This window comes from Bombina bombina, chromosome 3 (assembly GCF_027579735.1).
Source record: "Bombina bombina isolate aBomBom1 chromosome 3, aBomBom1.pri, whole genome shotgun sequence".
Lineage (NCBI taxonomy): Eukaryota > Metazoa > Chordata > Amphibia > Anura > Bombinatoridae > Bombina > Bombina bombina.
The window spans coordinates 216,272,581-216,286,714 of NC_069501.1; the positions used below are offsets into that span (position 1 = coordinate 216,272,581).

At 37.9% G+C, this 14,134-nt stretch overlaps 1 protein-coding gene across 2 annotated transcripts in view; it reads right to left on the bottom strand.

Annotated features, from left to right (window-relative positions):
* The window catches only part of GOSR1 (golgi SNAP receptor complex member 1), a 322,620-nt gene extending 308,794 nt beyond the window's left edge, over positions 1-13,826 (bottom strand). The window contains exons 1-2 of one of the 2 annotated variants that reach the window (XM_053706135.1): positions 13,756-13,826; positions 3,736-3,850 (exon numbers count right to left, since the gene is read on the bottom strand). In XM_053706135.1, coding sequence (XP_053562110.1) covers positions 3,736-3,850; positions 13,756-13,786 — 146 coding nt within the window. In that variant the 5' untranslated portion in view covers positions 13,787-13,826. Of the gene's footprint in view, positions 1-3,729; positions 3,851-13,755 lie in introns of both variants that reach the window. The other variant, XM_053706134.1, reaches the window with a different exon arrangement.
* Positions 13,827-14,134: the final 308 nt, after the last annotated feature.

Below are 14,134 nucleotides of genomic sequence, written 5' to 3' on the forward strand. Positions count from 1 at the left end.
GTGGCAGCTCTGAATCAGCCACCTAATTAGAGAGCCGCCACTGAATCTTATAGTCTCTCCAGTCCGTCTCCCACCCCCTTCCATCCTCACGTCACCCACGCCGCCATGCTAGTTGATTGGGGTTGGGGGCGGGACGGGCCAGATCAGGTCAGGATGCAGCACTGAGCGCGCTCAATTCAAATTGAGTAGCGAGCGAAAGGAGACCGGGTTTAATGTGGTAGTTGGTGTGATGAGGAGAGAGGCGCCACATCAAGGAGAGGTGAGGTGAACTGAGCTAACTTTGTGTGTTTGTATGCACCGGGGAGCCAGTCACAGGGGCAGAACAACCAGGGTCGCAACAGACGCCCTCAAGGTCCGCCACTGGGGGTGGGGGGGTAGTCACTATGCTGTATAGAGGTCCGCGGCGTTGATAGGTATTGGCAAAGTGTCTGGTCCTTGTAGTGTGTGCTACCCGTTTTGGTCCATTTTGCTCTGCGCCGGGAACCAACCAGATGAGCAGGCAGATCAGCAAACAGATTAATGTAATCCCCTTGCAGGCATAGTGGCCCTGACAAGTAGCAGAGAAGATGCAGGGAAAGTGCTGGGGCTCCCGACCTGTCTACTGCTTTGGGCTGTTCATGTGTGGGGCTTTATCCGCTGAAGGTGAGCGCAATTGTGTAGAGGTCCCGGTTGAGTCAAGGGATGTGACGGCAGCATTAAATATATCAGTATATGACTAACTCCTCCAGTTGCTTTAGCAATAATAAAAAAAAAACAATGTTTTCAGTGCAGAGGAGCAGTGAGAGGCATCCTGCTCTTTACTGTAATAGTGCAGAGTCTCACGATGGAAGTAATATGTGGGGTCAGGAGGCTATTTCTTTGTGTGCAAAAAAAACCCATAATAAATAAATAACATTAGTAATAAATATTAACATGCACAAATGCAGAGATTATATTGTTCACCATTGAGGAATCTGTATGTGATGTGTGTCTACATATGTTGTATGTCTGTGTTTATGTTGTGTATGTATGTATGTATGTGTATGCGTATATGGTGTATGTTGTGTCTGAATGTATGTATGTGCCAGCAGCCCAGGTTATGTGTGTGTGTCCCTAATGTGCCAGCAGCCCCAGGTTATATGTGTGTGTGTCTCTAATGTGCCAGCAGCCCCAGGTTATGTGTGTGTCCCTAATGTGCCCTGTCTTAGGATGGACCTTATTGTCTCCATCTTGAAGGTCCAGAAGAGTTTCCATCTTCTTATCCATCGGCTCTCTGAATGCTAAGCTATCCTCAAGTGGGATAGTGGTACACTTGGCTAGCATGGAGATAGCGCCATCCACCTTAGGGACGGAAACCCACAACTACAGCTGAGAGTCCTAGACCGGGAATAATCTTTTAAAGGCAGACGAAGGGGAAAAGGAAGATAACACTCGCTCTTAATAATGTTTGCCATTTTTACAGGTACAGGAAAAGTTAGCAATGCTACCCTGTCCTCATACACTCTGTCTATTTTAGGGATCAAAGGTTCATCAGGCAACTTGGCCTCTGGAACCTCTAATGTCGACAGAACCTCCTTTAGAAGAAAACGTAAGTGTTCAATTTAAAACTAAAGGCTGGTGCTTGCGCAGCCGGAGGCCTAGAGTAGCAGACTCCGATCCAGAAAGTTCACCCTCTGAAGACTCCGAGTGTGACCCCTCCTTGGATACTTGAAAAACAGACAAATCTAATAAATCACTGGATGACCCCTGGACCGGAGAGCTATGTTTAACCTTTTGATTGCGCTTTGCAGGGCAAGGTAAAGCACTAAAAAGCCTCACACACCGCCATCTTTAAAGGGACAGTCAAGTCCCAAAAAAACTTTCATGATTTAAATAGGGAATGTAATTTTAAACAACTTTCCAATTTTGTTTTATCACCAATTTTGCTTTGTTCTCTTGGTATTCTTAGTTGAAATGCTAATTTCTTAGACCTTGAAGACTGTCTCTAAACTGAATGCATTTTGACCACTAGAGGGCATTAGCTAATGTGTTTCATATAGATAACATTGATCTCATGCACGTGAAGTTACCCTGGAGATAGCACTGATTGGCTAAAAGGCAAGTCTGTCAAAAGAACTGAAATAAAGGGGCAGTTTGCAGAGGCATAGATACAAGGTAATCACAGAGGTAAAACATGTATTTCTATAACATTGTTGGTTATGCAAAACTGGGGAATGGGTAATAAAGGGATTATCTTTCTTTTTAAAAAACAAAAATTCTGGTGTTGACTGTCCCTTTAACTGCGCGGTAAAGTCTGATGGTAAAAGACTCCCTCCAGACAGAGGATCAGGTGTGCTACGGGAAGCTGCATGTGATGAGGGAGATGACTGATGGGTATGCACTTTACAGGACAGCGAGTCCTCAAAGGTGGACGGCTCAGTAGTAAAGGGGTTAACCTTCTTAGACATAATACCCTTGTTGATGCATATGGAACATAGTTGAGAGGGCGGGCATACCAAGGCCTCCTCACAATATAGACAGGTTAGGGATAGAGGGAGTACCCTCAAGCATATCAGAATCCTCTATAGCTTGCGCTAATAACAGTAGGACATAGAATAAATTAATCTTTTTATTTCTTACAAAACAGCCCCTTTATACACCCAATGACTGGGGCACTCACCACCTCCTAGACCCAGGCAAACGGAGAAACAAACGTCTTCACCAACAGCTAGCTCGGTCAGGAAAGGGAAAAGGAAAGTGTGACCACACCTGGTCACGTGGTGCGCAAGACAGGACTGCCTCTGCTATGAGAAAAAGCGCACCAAGCTACAAGCAAAGTGAAAGTAAAAACCTGTGTGTTCCGTTACCGCATAACAACAGTCTATGAGCCCAATAAATCTCCACATAAAGCAGCATAAAATCAAAAGTATCACATTTGATTAATCCCCACTGTTCAATAACCTCCCTCAGGAGGTATTAACCCAAGATTCTATTAAGATAAAAGGAGCCATACTGTGACCCTGTCTTCTAGCTTTTTCAACATAAGTAAAAATTGAAACGATCTTACCAGAATCCATGCTGTGGAACAGAAACACAGCCTCTCAAGTTTGACAGTCTTGTAGCATCGCTCCTGACATGGACTTGAGTGAAGAAAAAGCAAACAGTGAAACTCGTCAACACTGGTTGCTTAATGAGCTGTTAGCAGGCAGTCTGGATGGGTTCGCAGGAAGACTCTCCCTGCATCTCCAGACTCTAAGTTTTGTCAATGCTCTCAATGAGAGGCTGACAAGACTACTTAAAACTCCAGTCCCATATTGAAGGGCATATATCCTTCCTGAGGAACTCTGAAATCTTCTGAAACTTCTCTGCCATCCTCCTGTGATGGAAGGCAAAGAATGACTGGGGGATGGGGGAAGTGGGAGAGGTATTTAAGCCTTTGGCTGAGGTGTCTTTGCTGCCTCCTGGTGGCTAGGTTCAAAATTTCCCAACAGTAAGGAATGAAGCTGTGGACTCTCCTTATATTAAGAAGGAAATTCTTGTCAAGGTTTAAGGATATGTTAAACAAAGAACACTTCATAAAAAAAGAGACATACAGTGTAATATATCAAGAAAACACATTTTGTATAAATCCTGTAAACTAACCAAACAAAAATTATACCGTGGTCAATAAAAGCATGTAGAAGAAAAAAAAAAAAAAAAAAAAAAAATAACTATAAACAGAAATAGATGTGAAATGTGAAAATAAAATGATTGAAAAAAATAATTTAGTACCTATACCTATCGCGTCTTCCCTCTCTGGCACTGTTGTGGCTATAGCTGGTGCACAGCTTGCTGAAAGACACTAGCTTCAAGTCCAACTCGTTCTCCAGCTGCCGGGCCTGCTTCCTCAGGTCTGTGCAATATAAAAATGTTAAAAAAAAAAAAAACATCAAAATCGTTAAAGGGATATTGTACACTATATTTTTCTTTGCATAAATGTTTTGTAGATGATCCATTTCCTTTATATAGCCCATCTGGGAGTGTTTTTGTGACAATGTATAGTTTTGCTTATTTTTTCCACAACATTGTGCTGATTTTAAGACTCCTAACCAAGCCCCAAAGTGTCAGATGTATATGTTCGTTTACAGACTATTGCTGGCTCCTGTTTGTCTCATCTGTCTTTCCATATGCAGGAAAGGGGGGGGGGGGGGAAAGAGTGTCTGAAAGAGTGTTTCCCAGCCTTTTCACTGGGTGTCCCAGCCTAACCTCATCAACAATGCAAAGCTTGGAGCTTCTAAATAAGTTTTTAAAAGGTTTTACACAGTATTTTTAAATCAGTATCTGTGCATATTCTTCTTTATAGTAGTGTCTATTACAGGCAGTTATATGCAAAATTAGTGTATACTGTCCCTTTAAGCAAAGGCTAAATCCCAATGACTATTCCAGATCCCCCCAAAAAATATATATTTTTAAAGGGATATGAAACCCAAAAAGTTTCTCTTTCATGATTTAGACAGAGCAAACAATTTAAAAAAATATATATAATTTTCTTATTTTCTCTAATTTGCTTTGTTCTCTTTGTATTCTCTGTTGAAAAGCATACCTAGGTAGGCTCATGACCTAGAAGCTAGTTGTCGATTGGTGGCTGCACATATACAGTATGCCTGTTGTCATTGGCTTACCGATGTGTCCAGATAGCTTGCAGAAGAGATGCATAGCCACTGCAGCATAGTGGAGTATTTCTTCCTGATCAAAATGTAGTTGTGCAAGTCAAAAACTCCAGGATAGGCATCCCTGCATCTGAATATTTCCTACACCATATTTATTGTAGATTTTACACACTGTGGTGTTAGCTTTGCATACTGTTTCCTCCACCCATGAACTCTCTGATTGCAACTAAAAATATTTTTTCCAGTCTTCTACTGGGAAATGTTTGTAATGCTTGGTCCATGCTAAACATTTAGACTTTCTACAAAGAAGATGTTTAGAGACCACTAATCTCCTAGTTTACTTTGGACTATGCTTTTGCTTATTGAGGTAAAACATTCCTGGTTCTGATGAGCTTGAATTGTGGATGCAGGTACTATTCTTGATATACTGACTTTCTGATAGCATGGCCACTTTGGGTCTGCCTGGTCTTGATTTGGATGAAAACTATTTTGATTCAGAAAATCTCTTCAGCGTGCTTTGTACTGAACAAATATTCAATTGCTTACAATTAGGTGATGCTTGTGTTTTTCAGCACTTAGAAGAACAATGTCCTCTGCTTTATTATGCTCCTTTAATATAATTACAAAAAATATTTTGACTTATGTCCTTTCTCAAAGGCCCTAACAGGAACATTTGCAGGTCCATTCTAATATATTTACAGTCTTGCAGACCTTTGGTGATCTAGTTGTCACTTTGTAGAGGTAATCTGAAGAGATTTCACCCCATGCTTCCTGAAGTACCTCACAGAAGTTGGATTGGCTTGATGGGCAGTTCTTACGTATAATACGGTCAAGCTAATCCTACAACAGATCAATATGCTTGAGACCTAATGAATGTGCTTGTTACGCCATTAAAAACAGAATACTAGCTGACTGCTTCTTCCCTAAATAGTTCTTGCATATTTTGTAGCTGTGCTTTGGGTCATTGTCCTGTTGCAGGAGGAAACAGGCTCAAATTAAGCGCCATTCACAGGGTATGGCATGGCAAAATGGATTAATAGCCTTCCTACTACGAGATCCCTTTTACCCTGTATAAATCTCCCACTTTACCACCACCAAGGAACCCCCAGACTATCACATTGCCTCCACCATGCTTGAAAGATGGCGTCTAGCACTCCTCCAGCATCTTTTTATTTGGTCTGCATCTCAAGAATGTTCTTTGTGATTCGAACACCTCAAACTTCTGTCTGTCCATAAGACTTTTTTCTAATCTTCCTCTATCCAGTGTCTGATTTTTTGCCCATCTTAATATTTTCTTTTTATTGCTCAGTCTGTGACATGGCTTTTTCTTAGCAACACTGTCTAGAAGCCCAGCATCCCGAAGTCATCTCTTCACTGTTGACGTTGAGGCTGGTGTTTTGTAGGTACTATTTAATAAAGCTGCCAATTGAGGATCTGTGAGGTGTCTCTCTCAAACAAGACACTAATGCATTTGTCCTCTTGTTTAGTTGCGCACTAGGGCCTCCCACTCCTCTTTCTATTCTGGTTAAAGCTAGTTTGTGCTGTTCTGTAGTGCACAATTTCTCACATGGAATGGCCTTCATTACTCAGAACAAGAATAGACTGATGAGTTTCAGAAGAAAGTTCTTAGTTTCTGGCCATCTTGAGCCTGTAATCGAACCCACAATTGCTGATGCTCCAGATACTCAACTAGTATAATGAAGGCCAGTTTTATTGCTTCATTAATCAGCACAAGTTTTTAACTGTGCTAACATAATTGCAAAAGTGTTTGGGTTTCCTAATTAAATGATAAACTTGGATTAGCAAACATAACGTGCCATTGGATTACAGGACAGATAGTTGCCAATAATGGGCCTCTGCACACCTATGTAGATATTCCATTAAAAATCAGCCATTTCCAGCTACAATAGTCATTTACAACATTAACAATGTCTGTATTTCTAATTAAGATGATTTTTTTTTTGTCCATTAAAACAACAAGTGCTTTTCTTTTGAAAAACAAGGACATTTCTAAGTGACTCCAAACTTTTGAACGTACGTACATATATATATATATATATATATATATATATATATATATATATATATATATATATATATATATATATATATATATATCCCACCTATTCACATTAATTATAAATGATCTGCCTAATTTCTGCAAATCCGATCTAGCGCAGCTTGAAGCAGTGCTCCAAGACCAGTTCACAGAGGTAGAAAAGTGGATCTCAAAAAACAAACTCTTCCTAAACACTGACAAAATTGTCACAATGATCTTTGGAACGGTACCTAAATTACACAAACTACAAAATTCCTATCTATGCATCAAAATCAAATTGCACACTGACCGCAGTCCACTCTTTCAAATACTTGGGTATGTTGTTAGACCCCAATCTATCTTTTGACCTCCACATAGAAAAACGTGCATCTAAACTTTATCCAAAACTAGGTGCCCTGTGCAGAAACAAATCTTGCCTCAGCCGTACAGTAAAGGAAAAGATTGTACAGCAAATGCTGATGCCAATCATTGATTATGGGGATGTAGTATATGCACCTGAACCACTAACTTACCTTAATACATTGTATAACCTCCTATAACCTCTGATCCAGTACCAGCACATTATTTAGTTTGCCTCAATACAAAAAGAAAGCAGCTCGATCCTCCTTTTCCTACAGAGCACCACAATTATGGAACGACCTCCCGCAGACTTTCAAACCTTCCCCAAGCCTAAAATCCTTTAAGAGATCCCTCTCTACATATTTTAAAACAGAATGCACCTGTCATGGTTGATTATATATTTCCTACCTATTCTATGTTAAATTTTGCATATATTGTGTATTATTGTTTTTGTATTTTATTGTACCCTATTGTATCAATGCTATGTTTTGTGGACCCAGGACATACTTGAAAACGAGAGAAATCTCAATGTATCCTTCCTGGTAAAAAAAAATTATAAATAAAATTAAATTAAAGGGCTGGGCGATATGGGGGAAAAATAATATCGCGATTTTTGGCATGAAATATCGCGATTGCGATGTTAATCGGTATTTTTTTAAAATAACTTTTCAATAAAAAATGCATTAAACTGTACAGAATCTTAAAGTACATATTCATTGTTCATTACAGGCTGAGAGCATTAAAATACAAACAACAAAACTAGTTTAAATGAAATTAGCTGTAGGTACTTCTTAGTACTTAAAGAAAAGCTATAATGTACTCTTATTTATTGTATGTCTACACAATTAAAAAAAAAATCAGATAAAGCTTAACGTGAAGGTCAATTTCGATGAATTAGTGCCCGGTTTTTAATAAACCTATTAAAAACAATTAATTCATCAAAATTGACATTTCACTCCTTTTCTTCAAAAACTTACCTTTTAATCCTGAAAGCCGCTCCAGTGATTCCCATGGCCATCGGAAGCATCTTCTTATGTCAGAAATGACAAATCCGGCTTCCTCCAATCACGGGGGGGGGAATCATGGCCTGATGCAATGCCGTGATTGGAAGAAGCTGAATTTGTCATTTTGGACCCGCGAAGAGGTCTTCCGACGGACGGAGGAAGCGCTGCAGCGGCTGTCCGGATTAAAAAGGTACGTTTTTGAAGAAAAGGAGTGAAATGTCAATTTTGATGAATTAAAGTGCCCTTGTTTTTAATAGGATTATTAAAAACCGGGCACTAATTCACCAAAATTGACCTTCACTTTAACACACACATATATATATATTTTTTTAATTATTTTTTAGGGCTGCACGATTAATCGCAGATGCGGTTTTAAACCGCGATAGTATGCAATTTTTAGGCCCCGCCCCTTTGACGTCACCTATGACGTACAAGAGGGCTGTTGACTTTGCAGAATTTTTTATGACGCTAAAAAAAGCCAGACCCTTGAGAAGAACTTATTGAGTGCTCCAAGAATAGCCTGTGCGCATTTTCTTAGAAATCTGACACATAACGTGTAAACACCGGGCCCGTCAGTTTCTCACAAGCTTTACCCTCAGGCCGAGCTTGTTACAATATTCTGCTGCAAAACCGCTGAGCACACACAATATTTATTGTTATATTAACAGTTACTTCCTTTTACAATTTTAATAAAACATATTGTAAAACAGTAAAAACACAGCAAGTATCCGCTGTATTTGATTTCCTTATTGTAATGGTGTGTAATTTGAGTAAAATGAGCTCAAAACATGGACGTTTGCAAAAACAAAGTAGCTTAGAGAAATAACAAACCAATCATTGATAATAAATATTGTGTGTGCTCAGCGGTTTCGCAGCAGAATATTGTAACCAGCTCGACCTAAGGGTAAAGCTTGTGAGAAACAGACGGGTCCGGTGTTTACATGTTATGTGTCAGATTTCTAAGAAAATGTGCGCATGCACACAGGCTGTTCTTGGAGCACTTGATAAGTTCTTCTCAAGGGTCTGGCTTTTATTAGCATCATAAAATATTCTGCATGCGCACTTGGCTTTTATTGGAGAATTCAATAAGTTCTTTCCAAGGCTCCGCCTCTTTTCAGATTAACTGAGGGGGGCTTATGGAGGTTACAGGGGGTGCTGATGTGAAAATCATGATTAAATCCCAATCGTGATTTCCCCCCCCCCATATCGCCCAGCACTTTTATTTATATATATATATATATATATATATATTTTTTTTTTTTTTATTTTTTTATTTATTTATTTTTTATTATTTTTTTTTTATTATTTTTTTTTTATCTTGAATGATAATGAGCCCTGCTCCTGTCCAGGAATCCAATACAGGCATATAGCAGTAGACATTGGGGGCTGCTCCTTTTAAAAATGCTGTGCCTATCAAATACATGATAGATGCAGTTAATCCAGCAGCTAGCTAGCAGAGGGGACTGCAGTTTTAATCGCATCATGGAGCCCTAAAATAAATATATATTATATATATATATATATATATATATATATATATATATATATATATATATATATATATATATATATATATATATATATATATATATATATACACACACACACACATATATATAACATAAAACCCCTTTTTTTTTTTTTTAATAATTCCCTACTATTATCTAATTCTCCTGGAATCCTTAGTTGAAAAGCATACCTAGGTAGGCTCAGGAGCAATAATGCATTATTGGGATATAGCTAGTGAGTGGTGGCTGCACACAAATGTCTCTTGTCATTGGTTCACCATATGTGTTAAGCTAGCTCACATAGCTGCTCTTTCAACAAAGAATACCAAGAGATCAAACAACTGTGATAATAGAAGTAAATGAGAAAGATATTTAAATTCACAAGCTGTATTTGAATCACGATAGTAAATTGTAGGGTTTCATGACCCTTTAAACAAACAGTTAAAAGAGACATTAAACACTTTGAGATGGTAATATAAAATGATAAATTCTATGTATAAAAAAACCTCTGCAATATACTTTAAAGGGGCATGAAATCCACATTTTTTTCTTTCATGATTCAGATAGAAAATACAATTTTAAACAACTTTCCATTTTACTTCTGTTATCCAATTTGCTTGATTCTCTTGGTATACTTTGATGAAAGTATACCAAGGAACATTTCTGAACTTGTATGCCCATTTTCATTGGCTTACAAATGTGTTCAGCGAGTCACAGGAGTGACATTAATGCTTCTTCAATAAAAGATACGATAAGAGAATGAAGAAAAATAGATTAAAAATGTATCTATTAGAAAGTTGTTTAAAAATGTAAAATCTATCTGAATCATGAAAGAAAAAAAAAAAATTGGGTTCCATGTCCCTTTAATTTCTAACAAGCTCACAATAACAGAATGGAATCACAGGAAAAGGGAACAAAATAAATAATGGAAGTAAAGAACACATATTCCACAAAACCATTGGCTGCACACTGTCCTATTTATAACTGTCTTTAATTGGCCACAGCAGAGAAGGTAACCTAAGTTACAACATGGCAGCTCCCACTATACACTTATTTTGTCAATGTTTAAACAGCTAAAGAAACTTTAAAAAAATAAATCTACATGTTATTCTCAGACTAATCTTTTCCTTGAATGCATATTCTATCTAGCATTTATATAGTGTTTAATATCGTTTTAAGACCTTAGTTTAAAGGAATATGAAACCCATTTTTTTTTCTTTCATGATTAAGACAGAGCATGCGATTTTAAGCAACTTTCTAATTTACTCCTAAATGTAGCCACCAATCAGCAGGCACTACCTAGGATGCTGAACCAAAATTGGCCTGGCTCCTAAGCTTACATTCATGCTTTTTAAAATAAAGATACCAAGAGAACGAATACAAATTGATAATAGGAGTAAAAGTTGCATGCTTTATCTGAATCATGAAACAAAAAATAAAAAGAGCCATTATAGTTATAAAATGGCATGCTCTAATTTGTAACAGTATATAATTGTATCACCAATGACACTGCAATGCTATGTTAAACACATAGCACCCCTTATGAGTGCAGAGTGAAGTACAGAGCAAAAATGTAATACTGTGCAAGTGTGCAGCTATGTTTTTAAAATGTATTACAAAGATACACACTAAACAAAACAAAATATTAGCCAATATGGTGGTAATATTTTGTACCACATCTAAAAGCCAATGCTGGTGCTCGTGTATTCAGCCATAAAGAACAATATACACTGTCATAATGGAAAAACCTAACTTTCCATGAACCTTTTCTAAGTATGTCTATATATTATGCAGAGTAAAAAGGTGGGACTATACTCATAAACCAGCATGAAACAAGGTGTTAGAAATTCAGGAAAAGCAATATTTGTACACTGCAGTTTCTCTGTCTATGCTAGTTTTACAATACATTTACTTATTTAACTTCCCTTGACTACCCTCTCTACCATGTCCATTTAAATAAATTAGAGAGTACATGTCATTTGTGCTTTTTTATATTACTCTTTAGTATTATTATTTGTATTACACATCATAACTGTGTTACCAAATATACTTGTGCATGTATTTTCTAGTTAAAGAAATAGAAAATAAGCTGCTTAAAGTAAATGTAAAGTTAGGCACATCCGTTTACGCCACATTAATAATCTATACAATTTAATTCATCTTTTTTTTTTTTAACATTCAGTAATTTTGTCAAATTATACCTTTTAATCTTGTCAATCTTACTTCAAACCTTCGGCCCGCCATATTGGCTATTTGATTGACATATATTGAGCAATCCAATTGCCAATCATTGTTTCCCCCCCTGGGCGTTCAACCCCTTTTTTTCTACGTCACTCGCTTGTTCTGCACATGTGCTAAACAAAATTTTTCCTACTCAGTCTAGATGCGTGTTGACTCGTCGCACATGCTCTCTAGCCCTCCTATTGAGAATATAGAGAAATCAACATCGATCCTGTACAAGTAAGTAGCGATCGTAACAGTTATATTATGGAATCTTCTTTTAAATAGCATAATCTATATGGCTATTGCCTCCCATAATTTGATATTATCTAACAAGGCATTTTAAAAATGCCAAAATAGGCTTTTAACGCATGCGCAAGTCTTCAAATCCAAGGGAGCGTGCTTGAGAAATACGTATAGAGCGGGTGGGACCGCTCTATATGTCACACTGTGCAGAAGTCGGAAGTGGCGACTGGGAGGAGTCACAATCAAAACAGCATAAAGTTTGTAGAAAAAATATATTAACGAAATGTTAGGTTTTTTTTAAAAAAAAAACTTTTTCAATAACAATACACAAATGCTTAGGAGGCATTGTCACGGTGAAAATTGACATTCACTTTAACAGACACTTTCTATGCATGCTGCACACCTGTTCAGTACAATCATTTTAATTGCACTTTTTATTAAAATCTTTATTTTCAGTGTAAATAACAGACTGTCAGCTTTCACTCCACACTCAAAAAAAAAAAGTTATTTGGCCTTCTTAACCGATCTATTTCCTCAATCCGCTTTTGTACATGCACTTTAGCTCAGTGTCAATGGTATATGGCTTCTGAAGTAAGTTCACTCTCCTGCTTCTAGCCTGCACATTCACAGTAATATTGCCCATATTGCAATTAAAAGGGCACCCCTATGACGTTGCATGAAAATAAGGGGGTTAATGAACACCTGCGGCCATGCATTACTAATAGTCAATGGACTTAAGAAAATGTCCAGCCATGTAAAACATAACATATAACCCAGTACTATTTTCGCCAAAGTTCTTGTGAAAGCGATACAGATATGTATGTATGTATGTCCCACACTAATAAAGGGACAGTAAACATTTTGTAATTACAAGACCTTTCTGTTGTGTTGCTGTAGAATCACATTTCAGCAAAGTCTTAACATTTTAAAACAAACATCCTTTTTACTGCAATTATTTTTCAATAGCCAAATTCCATCCACAATTTGCCTTAGCTGGAGGAGCCTATCTGAGCTTTAGTCTGCAAAGAAGGCTAGCCAGTAGTCAAAGTTAGTATAAAGTACTCTGTTCTGCAGATTTTAACAGTTAAATCCAATTACTGAAAGCTATATAGTGGGGTTAGCATTGAGAACCCAGCAGGGTCCTTTTCATGTTCTGAGAAGTAGAAATTGCTCAATTTTAAAAGCTAAATTACGTGAAAAGAGGCAACATAAAGAAAATATATAGCAAAGTTCTTTCATAACTAAACATTTTGTTTAAAAATCTCAAGGTGTTTAATGTCCATTCAAATAGGATGTGTATGTGGGTAAGATATATATATATATATATATATATATATATATACACACACACACACACATATACAAACACAACACAGAGTGTCTCACAGATAGTGCTGGGTTATAAGTAAGGTTGTTTTTATCACAAAGAATCATACATAAAAGTGTAACTGCTTAGCTGGGTTATTTATTTCAGTACATATCCACCAGCAGACAGTGCCTATGCTGATATAGTGACTCTGCACTATTTACAGAGATGGTGGACAGGGTAACGTGGAGTCCATACAATGGTTGTGTGTCCCTAACAATTACCCCCGGGGGCAGTTTTCAAACAGCTTGTAGAACTGTACATCTTCACAATTCCGGACCTTCGTTACATGTGTTTGTTGCGTCGTAAGTCAGCCTAAAACATCAATTACTAGAAGCAGCCCAATTGCCTTCCTTAGCTCGCTTCTCCCCACCCGGTGAATCCGGTCTCGGAATCCGGTTCTCACCTTCCCAGTAGTTACTGCTTCCCGCTGCCATATTTGTTGTTCCAACGTCATCCAGTCCAGCAAGTGGCGGATAGAGAGGAGACACCAGACAGACCCAGTGACAGGCGAAAGAGCACAGACTTTGGTGCGCTCCAAACAGCGACACTAGCAGGTGTCTTAGAAAGCTGCAGTTTACAAAGTGTGTGTACTCTATTGGTTAGGGCGCAGGTAACACGGATTTGTCTCACAGTGCAATATATACATGGCAACTTTTCAGGAAAAAAAATACTGCTGCTAAAATGCCTTCAACAGAACTCTTATAAGATAACAATTAGAATATTGCTCTTGGGATAACATTATAACACTTTTTGCTGCCTCTCTCAGCCACATACCCTATCAG